Consider the following 19,744-nt stretch of genomic DNA (forward strand, 5'->3'; position numbering starts at 1 on the left):
GTTCATGATTTGATGAAGAGATTAAATGAGTGCTTCCAATATCAGCAAATGACAAAATTAGAAAGTTTGGACTTTAATTTGTCTTTTAGGGTATTAGTTACAACTTAAGACAAGAACACACATTTAAAACATTATTATTGCCTATCAGGTGAAAACTTGGAGATCTTAATCTTCTTCTTCCAGAGGCTTTCTGGATATACATAATGTAGTTCTGTCACCTGCCTTGATGTGGGATTTTGTAATTCTTGCTGCCTCCAGCTATTTTCTAGGAACTGTCTCATTTGGGTCCCCCTTTCTAACTCTTTCGGTAAGATAGTGGATTTCCACACCGTGTGTTAATTTCTACTAATTTAAAAGGAAAAAAGGAAAATATTAAATGTTATATTCATTTCTTGTCCTTAAAATGTTGAAGCATGTGACCAGAGAAATCAATCTTTACTTCCCCTCCTACTTTTGAGACCAATCTATACTAATTGCATGAGATAAATGAAATTAAACTTTATTAAAATTAGGAAAAGGTAAACATTCAATTTTTACTTTGAGTGATGCATTACAAAACAATCAGTGAAGGAAATAAAAATAGCTGTTACAACGATAAGCAGTATATTAGAGGAATTTACTTAGAAGTAGCTCTATTGCAAAGAGATACCAAGTTGCTGAATTGTTAAGATTGCAAAGGAGCATTGTTGTTTTGTTTTGTTCTAACTCTAATACCAGAGATAGTAAATTGGACTAAAAATTTATAGCCAAAGTAAAAATAATATTATTCAATATTTCTAGTTAAATCCATTATTTCCTAAGATGATCAGATTTCTAAAGTTATAGTCCATTTTCTTGGAGTTTTTCATTCTTTTTCAGACATTCAGGAATGTTGTTGTGTAGCCATGGTAATCAGCTGCTTGGATTCTCATCTGTCCAAGAACTACCTGAAATGTTAAAAAAAAAGTTATTCTAACTGGAGAGGGATAATTAATTTTTTTACATAAGCACTTCTCCCTCACTGGTAGTAGGAAAACCTGCAGTTTGCCTGGCATGTAGTTAACTTAATAATTTCAATATAGTTATAGAGATGGAACAATGGGAATTCCAATGGAAAAATAATATTAAATTTGCTTCAAATATTATGTTAAATGAGAATCAGTACAAGATGTTTTATTATATCTCATCATTATTGCAATTATAATTGCCAAAATGAGCACCTTTCTCCATAATGCTGGGAATGCAAAGAACAGATTAGATTCTCCTTCTGTATGTGTGGCAATGTTGCAAAGCCCAACAATAATAGAAAATAATCATTTTTGAAAGCCATAATTCCTCCCTGGAAGTTTTAAATTAAATTTTACTAACCTATATACATCTTAAAATATACTGAACTGACATTGATATATTGAGACAGCTACAACAATTTTATTTGGTTTCTATTGGAAAAGATATAATTAGAGCCTCTCTAAGGAATAATTATTTACTAAATTTCAGGAATACAATTAAATGTCAAAATAACTGTATAATTTAAAATCTAATGTACAATTAAAACTTATTTAGAAACATTTTAGACTATAATTCTACACATGGAATTGTGCCACATCTGACATTTGAGTTTATATTTAAATTTGACATATATGTATACTCTTAATGCATTGTTCATTATCCATAAATTGTCTTTTTTATTCTTATTGATTTTAATCATGTTAATCAAATGTTTTAAAAGTTCAACAGAGGCATGTTTTCAAGAAATCAGATATGAAATGTTTCATAAAAATTGTGTATTTGAATATATTAAATTTATGATATTTTAGACTTAAGACTTGTTAGCTGTACACTTCTATTTTAATTGCTTAAACTATTTATGATTTTTCTTATAATACTATAATTTCTATTTTTCTATAACCTTTTAAGCATGAATTACGGTAGTATTATATTTTTCTCAAAAACTGTAACATTTCTTTTCAAAACAATTAAATGGGGAAAAGTTATATGTCTCCCAAATAGGATAAAGAAGCATAATGGTTTCAGTTGATGAAAGTATGTGTGCTTCAAGCAGAATATCCTGAAATAGATTGTTATGAAAACAGATTGCTATGAAAAGAATGCCAAGGAAGGTAGGTGAGATTTCTCTCTTCATTGGAAAAAACTGCCACCAGGGGTTGCCATTGTATTATATTTGAAAGAAGGCACGGTTAGGCACAATTTCCAGAGAGAAGTTAATAGTAAATAGTTCAAGGCCATTTCTGCCTTGTTTGTCAGAAGAGGATGCTGTTTTGAATGGATTATGCTTCGATACTCTTTTTCTTTAGGACTTCCATACATTATCTTCATATTAGCAATGAAGTTTACTGTAGTACAATAAAATTACAGCTAATGTTACAGTGGATGGAGATCTGAAAAACCATAAAATAGTATTAAGTATGTTTGTCATTTTGAGTTATTTATAAAAATAAAGACAGGATATAAATATAAATAAATAAAAATAAGTTAAAAATAAAATGACTATATTATTATTTTCAAAAGCCATGTATTCTCTTATATGCATTAGTGTGCCCAAAACTAAATGAATAATAAACCTCTGGTTATTTGTCCACTTGGCTATTACTAACAAAATATCAATTTGCATTTAGTTTCCAAATGAAAATGTAATGAGCAGGATCATATTCTGTGGGGAAATGGTGGAATTTTTTATATTTCAGTAAACCCAAAGCCAGCCTCTTATGTGTTTTCATGACATGTTGCTTTATGCAGGGAAATATATCTATGCGAGTCAACTTGCAGTAGTACCCCATTCTTTTAAAATTCTTGATAGATTTTGAAAAAGATAGATAGATCCCAGGGTACCTATTTTCTAGCTTAGGTGAGTCTCGAGATGCAGGATGAGACTCATGATCTAATAAAACGAGCGATTACCGAAAGGAAATATGTTGGTATTATCAGATCGAAAAAAAGCACAATGCTTTTATTAAACGAAATTGTTTAACACTGTTACACTCCCGGGTCAAACTGCCCCTCTCCAACATAGGGACTGCAGAGCGGGGTCCTGCCCAGTTTAATATACGCGAAGCGGGGAGGGGCGGCGGCGGCGGCAGGCAGGATCAGGTTTCACATCCTGATCCTGTCTGGCTTGGGACCGAGAGCCTTCGCTCACCCTGAGGGGCGCAGGGAGAAAAATCCGGATAGCGCGGCCCGAGTGGAGATATGGCGGCGGAAAAGTGAGTGTAGTTTGGGGAGAGAGGCGAAAATTTCGGGTCAAGGCATGAGGGGGGTGCCCTTTCGGTCTGCCTCTTACCTGTTGAGCTGGGTGGGGCGCAGGGCTGGGCCCCAGGCGCCGCCAAAGTATCTCGAGACGCCGACGCCGCCATTCCGCGCTCCTTTTTGCACGGAACGCGCGGCCGAAGAACCTTGGAGGGTTGAGGGAAGAGACCGAAACAACTTTGGGCGTTTCGTTTGCAGGACCTAAACGAGCAAACGGCTCAGAGAGTTTCCCAGGAGTTTTTCGGCTTCGAGCTCAGTCGAGGCTAAAGAGGCAAAAGACAGTACGCGAGATGGCGGTGGAAGAGAAAGTTTACGGTGAAGAAGTGGGTTAGGGGCTTAGCTGGGCGAGCTGAGGTGTAGTTTACTTCACCCCTTGCCTTTTCTAATTGTCTAATGCTCGCGCGTTTCTTTTTGGAGGAAGATACACTTTGGCCGCCTTTAAAGTAAGTGGCGTTTGGAAAATAAAACTTTGTGGAACAAAAATCTAAGTTTTCTCTTTGGTCTCAATAAATAAGGCTGGATAGATAGATATAGGGATATATCCTTCTTAACTGCGATATATATATATTATCCTGTTGACATGTGTGAGCTGAACCATTGTGGTTTGCAATCAGTGGGTTGTGACAAAATTTATTGTGAATTGGGTCAATCCAGTTTGTTCAAACCATCTGAACATAGTTATCATAAATAGTATTTCTGCTCCTGGTGACAAGAGATAGAATTCTTCCTTCTTTCATATTAAAGAAGGGTTACTTCTTGTCATTGCTAATTAATCCTTTTGGCTGTGAGTTTTATAACTAGAGGACATTGACCACAGGGCAGTATATATTTTTAAATGTCACTTCTATTAATATTTACATAGGCATTGCTGTGGTTTAGATATTCAGGAAAATAATGTTCTTTTTGCTGTTCATTTCCAATTTACAGTACATAATAGGAAGAATCTTTTTCTTCATGATTTGTTTTTGATTGTCAGGAATAGTGTAGAATATATGTATAATATCTTCATAGATTTCTTCGGAGCATAGTTCGTATTTAATAATAATAAAATTGATGATTATTAGTGACCCTTTCATAGCAGAGAAAGAGAATTTCTAGTTTGTAGTTGAATTTTGGCCTACTGCATATTCCATCCCCTTACTAAGGGCAAAACCAGGATATTTCTTTGTGCCTTTTATTTGGCTCTCACATTTCATGAAAAATGAAAAAAGGGAGGAGGGCTAACTGGAGGGTGCAGTATTAACTATTCACTTTAGGGACTGTCAGATCCTGAGATAATTTCAGGTCCATAAAATATCAATCACTTTGGGGGCAAAAAGGACAGATAATTTGAGACTTTTCATATATTGCACTCCTAAATTTGTAAATACATTATTTTGAAACTATATTCTTTATTTTTTCCAAAATATATTTACATTCTATTACCCTGTTTCCCCCAAAATAAGACATCCCCTGATAATAAGCCCAATCGGGCTTTTGAGCACATGGCAATAAAGCCAAGCACTTATTTCAGGGTTCAAAAAAATATAAGACAGTCTTATTTTCGGGGTAACACAATATATTTGTGAAACTAGACAAATCATAGAATCATAGGATTGCAAGAAACCTTGGAGGTCTTCTTGTCCAACCCCCTGTGCAAGGCAGGGTTCCCTCATAGCATTTTGGGCAAATGGTTGTCCAATTGTTCCTTGAAAAATCTTCAAGGATAGAACAGGAGCAACTCTGTGGCAAGCTGTTCCACTGTCAGGAAATTCCTCCTCATTTCCAGATTGGATCGCCCACTGACAAGCTTCTACCCATTGCTTCTCATCCTACCCCAGGTTCTATGGAGAATAAATCAACATCCTTTTCCCTGTGGCAGCCTTCAAGTCTCCTCTCGGTCTCTACTCAGTCTTCTTTTACTTAAGCTAAGCATACTTAGTTCCTTTATTTAGGCGCTCTTCAAAGGATTTAATCTCCAGATCCATTATGATCTTTGTTGCTATTATCTGCCCTCTTTCTAGGGCCTCAACATCTTATTTGTATTGTGACCAGAATTGGACACAGAAATCTGGCCTCACCAGTGCCTTATAGAGAGTACTATAATTTCTCTTGATCTTGATACTCTGTTGATGTAGCACTGTGTTGGCTTTTTTGGCAGCTGCAGGATGCCCCTTCTGCCAGCATGGGTAGGGGCAAACTAATCCCATCAGAATGAGCTGTTTTTTCAGTTACCCTGGACCATGCCATAAAGGGTTGAAAGGAGATAACTAACACCTTGAATTGGATCAAGAAGCAAACTGGCTGCCAGTGAGCTTACAGAACAGCAATATAACATGAGCCACCCTAGGAACCACAAGAACTGCCTCAGCAGCTATGTTTTGCACCAGCTAAGGTCTGCCCACCTGGGAATATCAACAAATTAGATAATTAGAGTCTATAGTTTAGGAAATGAAACAAATAGTGTGTAATGTAAAATATTCTCTAAAGAATCTAAATCAGGAACATCCGAATTACCAACTGAAGATTTGATATATTTCCAGTGTAAAGTAAGACAATAATACCTAATCAATAAGACTCACAGAATTCAGTGTTATTTGCTTCCAAATAAGTGCATATAAAATTGAGCCTAACTTAACAAAGAAACAGAATGGTTTAAAATTAAGTTTCAGTCTGTTTAGTAAGGCATATTTCTTTGGGTTGGTCATTAACTCACACCCCAATTTACTTGAAGAATTGCTATAAGAGTAAAATTGGAAGACAGTATATTATTTTGTGTTCCTAGAGTAGGGGACGTATAACTCAAATACATTTTGTTATTTTTAATTGTTTAATAAAATTAATTTTTGAGGCCATAGTCATGGACATTTAGGAATGTAGATACCTCGTATGTCATACCTCAGATATATTACTAAATCTTATCATCATTTAAATTTCTTAATACAAATCAATTACTTTATCACCAAGTCTTGTCAAAATCTACACCTAAGACTACCTGGAGTCTTAAATGGATCACAATAATTAGAACATAGGTAAACTCACCTAATTTAAGGTGGATTAGTGAATAATGTTTCATAAAAGGAATAAACATATCTAAGTACATACTTTTATATTGCATTTATTTTTAAACAGATGAGCGACAGTTCATTTAGCCTGCAAACTGGATCTCTAGGTTAGAGATCCAGTTTGCATAGAATAGCCATGAAAATGCTTGCTAGAGGTGAATCTGGAATTCATTGTGCTTGTGGCATTCTGGCCAGAGTCACCTAATGGTGTACACTCCCTGCACACAATGTTATAGTTATAACCTACTGCTAAGTACAGCACTAATGTTCTTTAGTTGTAACAGAGAATACCAAATTTGGCATCGTACAGCTAAGGCTGGAAACCTTATCTAACCTGTCCATCTTACTCAAAAGGTTTCTGTGGTTTGATTCAACAAATCATGAGCAGCAGAGTTCAGTACTTATGAACCCATGCCTATGGAATATTGTGAACTGGATTATGAGTGTTATAAATGGTAAAGTATAAAGCCTAAGGAACATGAGACATTATTGATGCAGATAATCGAGAAAGCCAAAAAATGCCGAAAAATGAAATAGTGCTGAGGGAGTCAAATGTTCAGTAGAGTAATGGCATGGGGAAAAATTACCTTTGTGTCTAGTTGTTGTGGCATGCAATGCTCTATAGCAGTGTCCTGAGAGGAGAAGTTGAAATAGATTATGTCCAGGTTGTCAGGGGGGTCTGTAGATATTTTCTCAGCCCCCTTTCTGGTTCGTGCAGTATAAAGATCTTCAATGGAAAGCAGGCTAGTTGTGTTTTTTTCTGCAGTCCTAACTATCCATTGAAATCTGTAACTCTCCTGTTTGGTTGCTGTGCCAAACCAGACAGTAATTGAGGTACAATTGACAGACTCAGTAATCCCTCTGTAGAACTGTATCAGCAGATCCTTGAGCAATCTGAGTTTTCTGAGTTGATGCAGGAAGAACATTCTTCATTGTGCCTTTTTAATGATGGTTGTAATGTTAGGCGTCCATTTCAAGTCCTTAGAGATAATAGAACCTGGAAACCTGGAAGGTGTCTACTGTTTATACTGTGTTGCCTAATATTGTAAGAGGTGATAGAATATGAGAGTGTCTTCGAAAATGTACTATCATCTCTACAGTTTTAAGAGTGTTCAGCACCAGATTGTTCTGGTTGCACCACAGAGCCAGTTTTTCTACTTCCCTCTGTATGCAGACTCATCATCATCTTGAATGAGACCAATGACTGATGTGTCATCTGCAAACTTCAGTACTTTAACAGAGGGATCCTTCAAGGTGAGTCATTGGTATAGAGAGAAAATAGTAATGGAGAGAGCACACTGTGTTAATTGAATGGTATTCCATGTGATTTCCCTAGCTGCTTTCAGGCACAGCTAGGTGAGTCAGTTTAGAGGAGGATTTTAGGAATGATGGTGTTGAATGCCAAGCTGAAGTCTACAAAAAGGATCCTTACATTGTTTGGGGATTCAAGATGTTGTAAGATGTAGTGCAGTGTCATATCGACAGCATCATCTGCTGATCTGTTTGCACAGTAGGCAAATTGAAAGGGGTCTAGCAGCAGATCTGTTATAGCTTTCAGGTAGGCCAACACTGACCTTTAGAAGGTTTTATAATTATGGATGCCAGAGCCACCTGTCTGTAGTCATTCAACTCTTTGATGTAGGTCTTCTTGGGCATCAGGATGATAGTAGAGTATTTGAAGCAAGAAGGAACATAACACATTCAGTGCTGTGGAGTCGGAGTCGGAGTCGAGGAGTCGGAGTCGGAGGAAATTTTGGGTACCTGGAGTCGGAGTCGGAGTCGGCAAACAATGCACCGACTCCGACTCCTACTAAATTTAGATTGGAATTTTAAAAAAAGCAAGTTTAAATGTCCCAATTCACAAAAAGTTATAATTAATGACTTCTCTACTGTAAGAATAAAGACCAATGCATGCAGTGCCTCACGTAACCGCAAAATGAACACGTTAAGTGACCGTGAAGAAGCATGCTTTTCATGTGCTTCACTATAAGGCACGCAACGCACAATTAGGAGTGGCAATACTTATACTTTCCATAGTGTTGTGTTCTGCTGTTACAGGGAACGCAGCGCCCATGGGTAACCTAGCCTCTCACTGATAAGGGATTAAGTAAATATGTTTCTTGCAGGACTAGAGACACTTGCATAAGTGAAGGGAATGGAGGGTCAATAGTTCAAGACTGAAGCTGTAAACCATTTATTGCCAATAAATAGTGGTGGGCGAGGGGCGGGCGACCCAGCAATTTAACAAATGGTTCGGTGGTTTTTTTGTAATTTTATTGGCCCACGGAGCTTCAGCATAGGCTAATTAGCCCTTGATTAGATCGGCTCCCGACCCCCAGCTGATTTGCTCTGAGCTGTTTTGCTCAGTGCTCTTTTGCTTGCTTGGAAAGACTGCAGATTTTTCCCCCCCTAGCTATACTGAAAAACGAAAGAGAAAGTAAAGCAGGCTGTTGGTTTTGCATGTTAGAAAATTAGGCAGGCAGATTTCTTTTCTTTTTCCTCACCAAAAAAGGTAGGTGCAAACAACGGGAAATTTAGGGAAAAAAGGAGATTTTAAAACACAAAAGAAAAAAAGCTCTATTTAACTAGGGAATTGTAATAATTGAGATACTATTAATTGTATATTGTGTTGAAAGCAGAAATGGTTAAGTTGTGGTTTGGAGGAATATATGGGGGAAATTATTTGGTTTATTATTATTGGTAAATATAATTAATTGATTTGTAAGAAATTGGATTGCATGGAAATAATTGGAATATTCATGTTCATATTGATTAATATACAAAAAAGGTAGTTATATAACTAATTGATTTATATTAAAATGTTGAATTCATATTAAACAACTGTAATATTACATAATTAACCAATGTGAGGATGGATATAAAAATAGATGACAATGGGAAGGGGTATAATATAGAATAGAAGGGAAAAATTGAATTTGATTAAGATTAGAGATGAGGATGAAGGGTAATATTGGTTTTTTACAAAAATAGATGAGGAATAAATATGGCAAAAAGGAAATATAGAAATTGTAAATTTAATTGAAATGACTAAACACTGTTTAAATTTATGAACCGGCCAAATACTCTGTTCAAAGAAAATACATTGTATGTTTGTTTGTGTGTTTCTAATTATTGTTATTTATTCATATTTGTTCTCTTTTATTCTTTAAAGTTTAACAATTCATTCTTTATCTTAATATCTTTATATTTGTTTGGGGTTGGCTTTCTTCCCTTTCATCTTTTTTATTGTACAGCAATCTTTCTCCTCAAACCTACCACCTCTCTCTTTTCTTTCCTTCTTACTTTCTCTTCCTCACCCTCTTCTTCTCCTCCCTACTTCCTCTTCCTTTCTCCTTCTCCTCCTCTCTTCCTCCCTCTCTTACCCTCACTCCTACTCTAATTTCCCTTCCCTTCCTTCATCCCTCTCTATTGCTGTATCCTTTTATGTATATGGACTACTCAGAGGGCTGAAAAAGTTATTTCTGACTGGTCCTCTCCCTTTTGACCAGTCCTCGAACTTACGACTGTCCTCACATTTTACGTTTTTGCCCTATCTTGTCACCATGGTGAAGAGAAGCAGTTGTGAAATGAGTGACATGGTTGTTAAAAATGCTGCACGGGCATAAATGTGAGGATGGTCATAAGTGTGAGGACCAGTCAAAAGTGCGAGGACCTGTCAGAAATGACTTTTTTCAGCCCTCTATACACATAGCCATGGCCACCCGGTCACATGACCAGCTAGCCACACCCACCCAGTCACATAACCTCCAAGCCATGCCCACAAAATAAGCCACGCCCACAGAACCGGTAGTAAAAAAATTTAGAACCCACCCCTGGTTGGGGGTCACCACAACATGAGGAACTGTATTAAAGGGTCGCGGCATTAGGAAGGTTGAGAACCACTGGCTTAGAAGAACTTGGTGGAACAGCTTCTTGGATTCAACTGTAAGTGTTTATATTGTATAGGACAAATCATGTCTAGGTTTAGTGCTGGGATATATAGCTTATTTGTTTGTATAAAGCCATGTACGTACAACTTACAAGACTGTGTATGTTGATATTAAAAATCTAATTATATGCCAGTTAGTATAACATATTTTATATTTTAGGGAAAGAGGCATCCTAAACAATGGCAAAAAGACTGCTAACAACAAACACAACAAAGTCTACTGTTTATGAGCACTTTGCATTATCAAGTGATGGAAAACATTACGTGTGCCAATGTATTAGAAAAGATGATGATGGTGAAAAACAATGTGATGCAAAAATTAGCAGTTTCAGTGGGCCTGATAAAAATGCACCTACAAGAGCATCAAATTTGAAAAGACACTTACAGCGTTTTCATCCCAAAGTGTTAGAAGCCGTGAATGAGAAAGATAGCAATGAAAACATTGCATCTACTTCTGTGACAAAAAACGTTCAGAAATCTACTGGAGAACAATCACAAATAAGAAAATTCTTTATATCTGACAAAGTTACCATAAGGATGACACCAGAAAAATTCAAACACCACATTATTGAAATGGTAGTAAAGAATAGTGTACCACTATCCTTCTTTTCACAGACAGCCTTTTTAGGCCTAAATGGAGAAATGGCAAAAAAACTTGGTGTTTCTCTGGAAAGAGAAAGTATAAGGAAACTTATAATTGAGGAGGCCAAATGTAAAAAGGAAGAACTACAGAAAGTTATGAAAGGACGTTTTGTCTTCCTTAAAATGGATGCATGCACACGTCACAGAGTCAATTATTTCGCTATTAATGTTAGATTTGTGGATGAAAATAACAAAACAATAACACGGACCCTCGGAGTAAAGGACACTCAGGCACATCACACCAGTGATTACCTTCAGAAGTTAGTGGAGGGTGTTCTAGAAGATTTTGAAATTAAAAAGGAACAGATTTTATGTGTTGTGACAGATAACGCTTCTAACATGTTGAGCACAATTGAGAAGATGAAGGCAGATGAAGAAGGTATCAAACAGATATTAGACTTAGAGGAAGACAGCTCTGCAAGTATTAGAGAAAGTTTAGAAACTGAAGAGAATGCTGACATTTTTTTAGACTACTTTGTTGAAGAAGCATTGAAGCTTGCTACTATTCATCATATGCGATGTGCTGTTCATACACTGCAACTTGCCATAAGAGATGGATTAAAAGATCGCCATGCAGCTACATTAATTGGCAAATTACGGCAAGTAACTGTTGCAGCCAGGGCCCCAAAAACAGATGCAATTTTGAAAAGACGTGCAGGAAAAGGAGCCATTTTGGATCAAACAACTCGCTGGGGAAGCACTTATTTAATGGTGAAGCGTTTGCTTGAACTTAAAGACTTCATAGAAGAAATGGACAATGAAAATCTTGCATTAACTGCAAGCCAGTGGACACAAACAAAAGAGCTGGAGAACCTTCTTTCTCACCCCTTCACTGTCACCAAGAGGTTGCAATGTGATGATCTAACCCCGGGTAAATTCCTCTTGGAATGGAAGAGCCTGTTATATCGCCTGAACAAAAATGGAGGGTTAATAGCTGAGGGCATTGCATCTTCAATGATGAAAAGAGAGAGTCTTTTGCTGGAAAATGAAATCTTGTTAGCGGCTATTTATGTCGACCCAATGAGCCGACTTTTATTGAACAGTAAACAGATTGCTACTGGGAAAAAGGCCCTCTATGATGTAGCAGTTCGCATGAAGGGATTACGACCTGAAATACCTCCACAGGAGGATGGAGTTCTTTTAAGCAATAGTGGTAACTCAGAATCATCTTCTTCAAACGAAGAATTAGACTTTGATTCCTTCTTAGACAAAATGGAAGTTGCTAAAGGAAAGCGACGTCGCATAAGCGTTACAGAACCAGTAAATGTCCAAATAAAAAAATTCCAACAGGAGTTTTATAAAGCACTAAAAGAAGTTGAAAAGTATGATCGCTCATCAAAACTTACTGTTGAAGAAGCCATCCTTGTTTATCCAGAGATCGTTAGTGATGTGGCCAGAATAGTTACTGCAATGCCACCCACCCAAGTCAGTGTCGAAAGATTATTTTCAGCCTTAAAAATAATAAAGTCTGACTTAAGAGCCTCTATGAAAGAGGATCTGGCAGAGGCAATTCTCTTCCTTAGAACTCTACATTGAATTGATTTGCATTTGCTAAGCCTATAACTACATTTCAAGATTAATATAAACCATTTCTAGGTTTTACAGATTTTGTTTTTGGTTCATATAGATAAGCTTTGTTTTTGTTCTAAAACAACCAAATAATGTGGTTTGTATTTTTGAACTGGTAAAGTTCCTGTTCCTGATGTTTATGCCTGCTGCTACTATCCAGCAACTTGATTAATTAAATTAATAAAAAAAATTAATAAAACTTTGTTGTTTTCATTGTGTTTGTCTTTTGCTTAAACTGTTCAATACAGTAGACTGTTGGCTTCCCAGCCAGTAGTCCTGTGGTAATGACATGTATGTTGCCTTTCTTTCCTTCAAGGAATGTATAAAATACATTCGCATATTAATACAGAGGAGTCGGAGTCGGGGAGTCGGAGTCGGAGTCGGAAGTACAAAAAACTGAGGAGTCGGAGTCAGAGTCGGAGTCGGAACATTTATCTCCCGACTCCACAGCTCTGAACACATTTCCACTGATCTATTAAAGATGGGGGTGAAGATGGAGGCCAGTTGATCAGCACAAATTTTCAAGAAAGAGGGAGTTACCCTGTCTGTCCTGCTGCCTTTTTACCTTTTTGTCTGTGAAATAAACCTCACACATCTTTTTCTGTGATCACTAGAGGTGGAGGGCCCAGAGGGTTGGAGTGGGTGTAGAAGACTTAGCTGTTGTTGGTGTAGCTGTTATATTCCAGTATATGGTGATAAAGGAAAAATTAAAAATACATTTTGGGGAGAAATTGTGCAACATTCTGAAAGAATGCTACTCAGGGAGAAAAATTACTCTGCTAGTTGTCATGAATGGAATGGGTGTAGGAACCAGTGCTGTGGAGTCGGAGTCAGAGTCGAGGAGTCGGAGTCGGAGGAAATTTTGGGTACCTGGAGTCGGAGTCGGAAGTAAAAAAAAACCTGAGGAGTCGGAGTCATTTATCTCCCGACTCCACAGCCCTGGTAGGAACAAATGAAAGTTTAGAAAAAGTGAATGAGACATTTGCAGAACAAAGCGTGAATGAGAATGTTAACTGTTTTGTGAAGTTTGTCCTTATAAAAATAGTTGTCTGTAAAAATGTAATGGTAATTACAAATGTATGGTAATTACAAATGAAGTATAAACAATATTTTAAGATTTTAATCTATTTCCTCTACAGAAATGTCATGTCCTTTATATAAATTACAATAATTCTGATGAAATTGCTTGTTGCATAGCCAGATTATCTTTTTAATGAAGTATCATCCTCTTAAATTTTCAATATGATTTTATTTTTTATAATTTATATGCCAGCCATTTACTTGGATTATTTTACATATTCAAAGGTTCTTTTACTTTACATGGTTCATTTTTATTTTTATTTCTTATTGTTAATATAGATAGTAGTTGTTATAAAATTTGTTCAGAGATATCTCTGAAAACTTTTAAATTCTTTTTTTCCTGTTAGGGGATTCGAGACTCCAGGCATGGCATGGGATTCTTCTAGCTCTACAGACTGGGTTGTAATTGGAAGAGACGCCCCCTCTGGTGCTCCTCCCAGTTTCAACTCAGTCTTGAGACAGTTCAGACAGGGTTTGAGTGACCTAGATGCAAAATCGGAGTTGGTCATCAATTAGATTGGAAAGAGAAAAATAAAAGTTTTGGAGAGAAAGTTGTGTTCTTTCGCGCTGGGGATTGGCGCAAAGCAGCGGACAGGCCAGGTGGACCCGTTAGCGGCTGCTGATGGGATATCCGCCATTTTTGGACGTTCCTGGAGGATAAGAGTAAGCAGATCCCGAAAAAAGATTGTCACAGCACACACACTGATGACCACAGACAGCTAAGTAACGGCGTGCGGGGGGTGGCAAGCAGTGAAGCTGTTGGGCGGCTGCAACAGGCACCGAGGCGAGCAGGAATGCCCAAAATTGGTGGCGGCTTGTGCGCAGAGTGCATTTAGCCACAAAACAGCTGCCAGAGCCATTGGGAGCAACGGCAGTGGCCATTTTGTACCAGCTTGAATGGCTGCAGACACAGGGGAGCGCAGGAAGGCCCAGATTCACTGCGGCTTTGGCGCAGGGTGCTTTTGGGCGCAAAACAGCTGCCAGAGCCGTTGGTCACAGCGGCAGTGGCCATTGTGTCACAGAGTGACAACATTGCAGCTCTGGTTAATTTTTTGAATCGGAGGATCGGCTGGTAGAAGAGCCTGGTTTCCAGCCCTCGGGCATGGCTGAGACTCAGGGAGACAATGGTCTCCAATTGACTTTCAGGAGGCCTCAGACGCCGGGTTTCAAATTTAGGAGCGTGAAGGGCACTGGCCCAAACCCGCTCAGGAGCCTTGAAGCCCCAGCCTTACTGCTTGATCAGACGGGATTGACCGGTTCCGGCCAGCAATTGTCTCTTTTGCCCGCTAAAGGCTGCCTTGCTGCAGCAGCGGCAAGCGAAGTACGGCCCATTAACATTAGTGCCAGGGAATTGTGAGTGCACATGGACTAAGGTGCCTTTGTGGATTCCCCCATTGTGTCCTGTTTGGAAATAATACTGCGATAAGCAATTTTCAGCAGTTTGATAGATAAACTCTACCTTGGACTGAGGCTTCAGTTCAGTTATTGACATTTGCTCAAAAAGAGGCAGACTCATAGTAAAATGACATCTGAGGAATCATTTCAGGGCCTGATGGAATTGGGTGAGGGATCTCATACCCACAGTGAGAAGGGGTGAGGCTCCAAACGCAGCCATCATAAAGCAAAGAGGGGGAGCAAGGAGTCAGCGGCCAAAATAAAGGCCAAGGCCATATCTCTTAGGAGACCATCAAAGGCTCAGGAGAAGTCTGAACAGCGGCTGAAACAGGCTTTAGAGAAACTGATAGAGAAGGCAGCAAAGGTGACAGAAAAGCGCAAATACCTCTGCCCCCAAGGGGAGGTGGAGACCAGAGCAGGCCTTGCGCAGCAGGTGACAGAACCGGACTTGGATCAGGAATTCTTGATTGAGCCAGGTCCTTCCACTGGTGTTAGGGCCTCACTTTCGTTCTCCCCACTGCTGTCAAGTGCCAGGGCGTACAGGCCAACTACAGTTTCCCTGGCGGTCTCTATTGCCCCAATCAAGGCGGTGGAACACCTTTCTGGGGGCAGAGCCACATTTACGCCACATATGGTCCAGAAATGGATCTCGGAGGTGGTATTGCATGGCTCTGAAGTCGGCAGACAGCAGCATAAACAGCCAGCATTATGGGCAGAGGCACCAACTCAGGGTACCTACCAAGCCTTTTCGGCACAGAAGGAGAGGCTGTCTCAACAGAGTGCTGCTGCTTCTTCCTCTTCGGCCTCAGTGTCTGGGACCAATGAGACTCTATCCTTTGATGAAGGGCATTTGGATCGGGAGCTGTCGGATGACGAGGGGCTTTTGCCGGACCAACCTGTTTTCAAAAGGTTGTTTCGGCCCCACTTGTTCAAGATCCTATTATTCAAAGTGAAGGTCTCAACTAAATTAGGGTCAGCAGACACGAGACCAGGGGGGTCTATAACAGAGCAGGATCCGGCTGAGCTGCTCTTTTCAGAGCCAGTCACAGAGACGGACGCTATTCCAGTGCCTCCTTTATTTCTGGATATGATCCAGAAACAGTGGGCTTCCCCGTGGATGCATCCAAATACGACTTTGTAGGAATGAAAGTTTTACAATGTGACTCCTAATCTTACTGAACTTTTACAGGTGCCAGAAGTTGACGAGCCAGTGATGGCCTTAGCTTCGCCTTCCACAACACTAGCGGAGGCGGAGGAGATGCTGAAGCCGGATGACAGGAAACTGGAGCTGGCGTTATGAAAAGCTCACCAGGCAGCGGCATGGGGTATTAAGACAGCATCTTTCTTTACCAGGTCATCTCTGCTCTGGTTAAAGCAGATACAGGATAAGATACCGGCCAGTGACATTAGAGCCCATCAAGAGTTTAACAAAGTAGTGGCGGCCGTGGAATTCATGGCAGATGCCACATTGAATTCGGCCAGATTTGGAGTGCGTTCCATTGCCTCCATGGACACAAACAGGCGCCTATTATGGCTCAAAAATTGGCAGGCAGATTTCAAATGAACGTAGAGGCTGGCATCAGTCCCATTTAAAGGATCTAAGTTATTTGCGGCGTCCTTAGACCCCCTTTTGGTAGAGGCTAGGGACAAGAGGAAAGTATTGTCGGCCCTATCTAGGCGCTTTGATAGTAGATCCACAACCACCTTTAGACGGTCTTATTTTCATCCCTACAGAGATCAAATTTCAACCGTACCCAGAGAGGGTTCGCTCAAGGGCAAGGATATCAGACAACACAGTACCACCAGACAGGCTAGGGGTTCTCAGATAGAAACAGAGCACACCCCACGAATAAGTGGCCATTTTGCGGAGGGAGCAATTGGCCCTTTCGTCGACCCGCTGACTTCAGAGATAGGGCTCCCACTGGTGGCCGACTAGGTCTGTATGTGGACCAATGGGAGCAGATAACCACAGATGTGTGGGTAAGGGAAACTATTACATCCGATCTATCCCTAGAATTTCTAGTTTCCCCCCCACCCCAAGAATTTTGTCCGCTGCCCCGTATCACGGGACACGGCCAAGAGAAACATCATGGACAACGCCATTCAGCATTTGCTGGAGATTCGGGCAGTGGAGCCCGTACCCATAGAACAACAAGAAAAAGGATATTATTCCATGCTGTTTGTAATACAGAAGGCCTCGGGGTAGGGTGGGGCTGCGACCAATTCTCAGATTAAAGGGCCTGAACAAATTTCTGAGGTTTCTGAGGTTTAAGATGCATTCTCTACAATCAATCTTGGAGAATGTACAAAAGGGAGACTTCTTAAGGCCACCAGGGCCTCCGTTCTATAACTGTTGCACTTTCTTCAAGATGGTTGGGAAAAAGGGTTCGTCCCGTCGACTCTACTTAGGCAGGTAGTGGCTCTGGCTTCAGTTTTATCCTGCGGAGCGAGTGGCTCAATAGCAGAGCATCCAGAGGTGCAGAGGTTTTTAAGAGGGGCCACCAATTTAAGACCCATGGTGGTTCATTGTATCCGACTTGGAATCTTTCTAAAGTGTTACAGGCACTCACTAAAGCTCCTTTTGAACCACTCAGGACTGTACATCTGACCTTTTTATCATATAAGGTGGTTTTTCTCTTGGCCATCACATCAGCCAGGAGAATATCGGAGTTGCCGTGCTCTCCATGAGAGAGGAATTATGTATTTTTCATACGGATCTAGTTGTATTGCGGCTGGACTCTGCTTTTCTGCCCAAAATCAACTCCTGGTTTCATCGGGCACAGGAGTTGATTTTGCCGAATTTCTGCCCTAATCCGTCTCACTCCGGAGAGCGCATATGGCACACTCTGGAGGTGCGAAGGGCCTTGCGTATCTATATCAAAAGAATGAAGGCCTTCTGGAAGACGGAGCACTTTTTGTGTCCTATTTACCAGCCACGATGGGGCAGAAGCTTTCGGCTTCCACAGTAGGCAGGTTGCTCCGGGTGACTATTGCCAGGGCTTATGAGGTAGAATCTTTGCCGAGACCTAGGGCAATTACTGCCCACTCCACCAGAAGTGCGGCGACCACGGCAGCTTGGGCAATGTGTGCTTCGGTGGAAGAGATCTGTCGAGCAGCGACTTGGACGATTCCGTCGCTGTTCATACAACATTACAGCTGGACTCTTACACCTCGGCGGAGGCAGCGTTCGGCAGAAGAGTCTTGCAGTGGGTATTGGAGACGCCCAGCAATCAGGATCAGACAGATACCCACCCATGAAGACGACCTGCTTTGGTAAGTCCCATGCCTGGAGTCTCGAGTTCCTTATCAGGAAAACAGGTGTTGGGCCTACCTGACAAACCCCTTTTCTGGAGGGGAGGAGAGACTCCAGCCCCACCCTAAGGGGGGGTCTGGTCCAGGGCATCCTTGGGGTGTCATTACAGGTGCTGCTTTCTGGAACATCACGAGGACATCGTTGAAACTGGGAGGAGCACCAGAGGGGGCGTCTCTTCCAATTACAACCCATTCTGTAGAGCTAGAAGACAGAGTGAATCCCATGCCATGCCTGGAGTCTCTCTTCCCCTCCAGAAAAGGGGTGTGTCAGGTAGGACCAACACCTGTTTTCTTTTTATCTCATCCTAAATATTTTGTTTTTTTCTTGTCCTTTCTCTTAAAATTCAGTACTATCTTGCATACGATAAGTCCTAATGAAAGCTTGCATCCCCAAAAGTTCTCAATTTAATGTCTTTATTTAAATTAATTTTTAAAACAAAACTTTTAATTTTTTTTATAAACCTCCATGATTGCTTCTTTTTCTAAAAATATTTCATTTAATCTTCATCTACAAAAATTAGGTTTTCTTTCATAAATTGAACTGATACCATGTTTCCCCAAAAATAAGACCTCCCTGGATAATAAGCCCTCCCCTGAAAAATCAACACCCCCAAAAATAAGCCCTTCCCTGAAAATAAGCCCTCCTCCAAAATATTTAAATGCATGCGCAGCCGATCTCCCCTTTCCTCTGGTTAGGGTTAAGGAGACAGAGCTGGAAATCGGGTAAGACGGCAAGAGGATCCCCATCTTGCTCCACGCGCCTCAATAAGACCTCCCTGAAAATAAGGCAAAGCGCTTATTTCGGGGTTCAAAAAAATATGACAGGGTCTTATTTTCGGGAAAACACGGTAGGATTATGATTTGAAAAAGTATTGGGTTAGTATCTCTACTTTAGAAATCTTAGTAGCCAAGTTCTTTGAAATATAAATTGTTACCTATTCTTGAGAAGGATCTATGTCTTTCTGAAAAATAGATATACTCTTGAACTGCCATTTTTGTCACATATATCAATCAACCCTAAATTGTCCACCAAATTTTAAAAAAACTTCTGATAATTTCCTTGAGTAATTTTAGTATTTTTCTCTGAAGTTCTTTCTAGTTGTGAGAAGATGCCCCTCTTCCAGCACCCATCATCAATTTTCATTAGAAAAATCTACTAGCCTCTCCATAAGTCATTTGTACAACATCACTTTATCCTTGTTTGGAGCATACATTCCCAACACCATTGTCTTAGTCCAGTGTAAATTAACTTCCACCACAACAAATCTAAGCATGCTCATCAGTCAATATAATTTCTGGTTTTGGTTGGGGTTTAATATTCAAAACAATTCCATTCCCTCTTCACTCAATTTTTTATTAATCAAATAATTTGTATACTTTGTCCAATATTAGTCTTTTGTAAGCATATAATTTCATGTTTTGTTTCAAATATTTTTTCATTTGAGGAACATATGTTCCATTTATACTTTATGTTAAACGTTTTAATCCCTAATCAAGTCAAAACTTTAGA

The 19,744-nt window shown here is 39.7% G+C and overlaps 1 protein-coding gene and 1 long non-coding RNA gene across 3 annotated transcripts in view; one reads left to right on the forward strand and one right to left on the reverse strand.

Annotated features, from left to right (window-relative positions):
• Nucleotides 1-478: 478 nt before the first annotated feature.
• On the reverse strand, nucleotides 479-3,402 carry LOC139315393 (uncharacterized). Its single transcript, XR_011600276.1, has 2 exons — nucleotides 3,278-3,402; nucleotides 479-926 (listed from the first exon to the last, which is right to left on the reverse strand). It is a non-coding gene; the product is annotated as an uncharacterized lncRNA (long non-coding RNA).
• The window catches only part of LOC139315391 (rho GTPase-activating protein 39-like), an 86,082-nt gene continuing 69,487 nt past the window's right edge, over nucleotides 3,150-19,744 (forward strand). Inside the window, exon 1 of one of the 2 annotated variants that reach the window (XM_070941634.1) lies at nucleotides 3,150-3,200. In XM_070941634.1, the coding sequence (XP_070797735.1) occupies nucleotides 3,187-3,200 (14 nt within the window). In that variant the 5' untranslated portion in view covers nucleotides 3,150-3,186. Of the gene's footprint in view, nucleotides 3,201-3,391; nucleotides 3,687-19,744 lie in introns of those variants that run through there. The other variant, XM_070941633.1, reaches the window with a different exon arrangement.

The sequence above is a fragment of the Pituophis catenifer genome, unplaced genomic scaffold (assembly GCF_029215685.1).
Source record: "Pituophis catenifer annectens isolate HBS135680 unplaced genomic scaffold, rPitCat1.0.hap2 SCAF_3, whole genome shotgun sequence".
NCBI lineage: Eukaryota > Metazoa > Chordata > Lepidosauria > Squamata > Colubridae > Pituophis > Pituophis catenifer.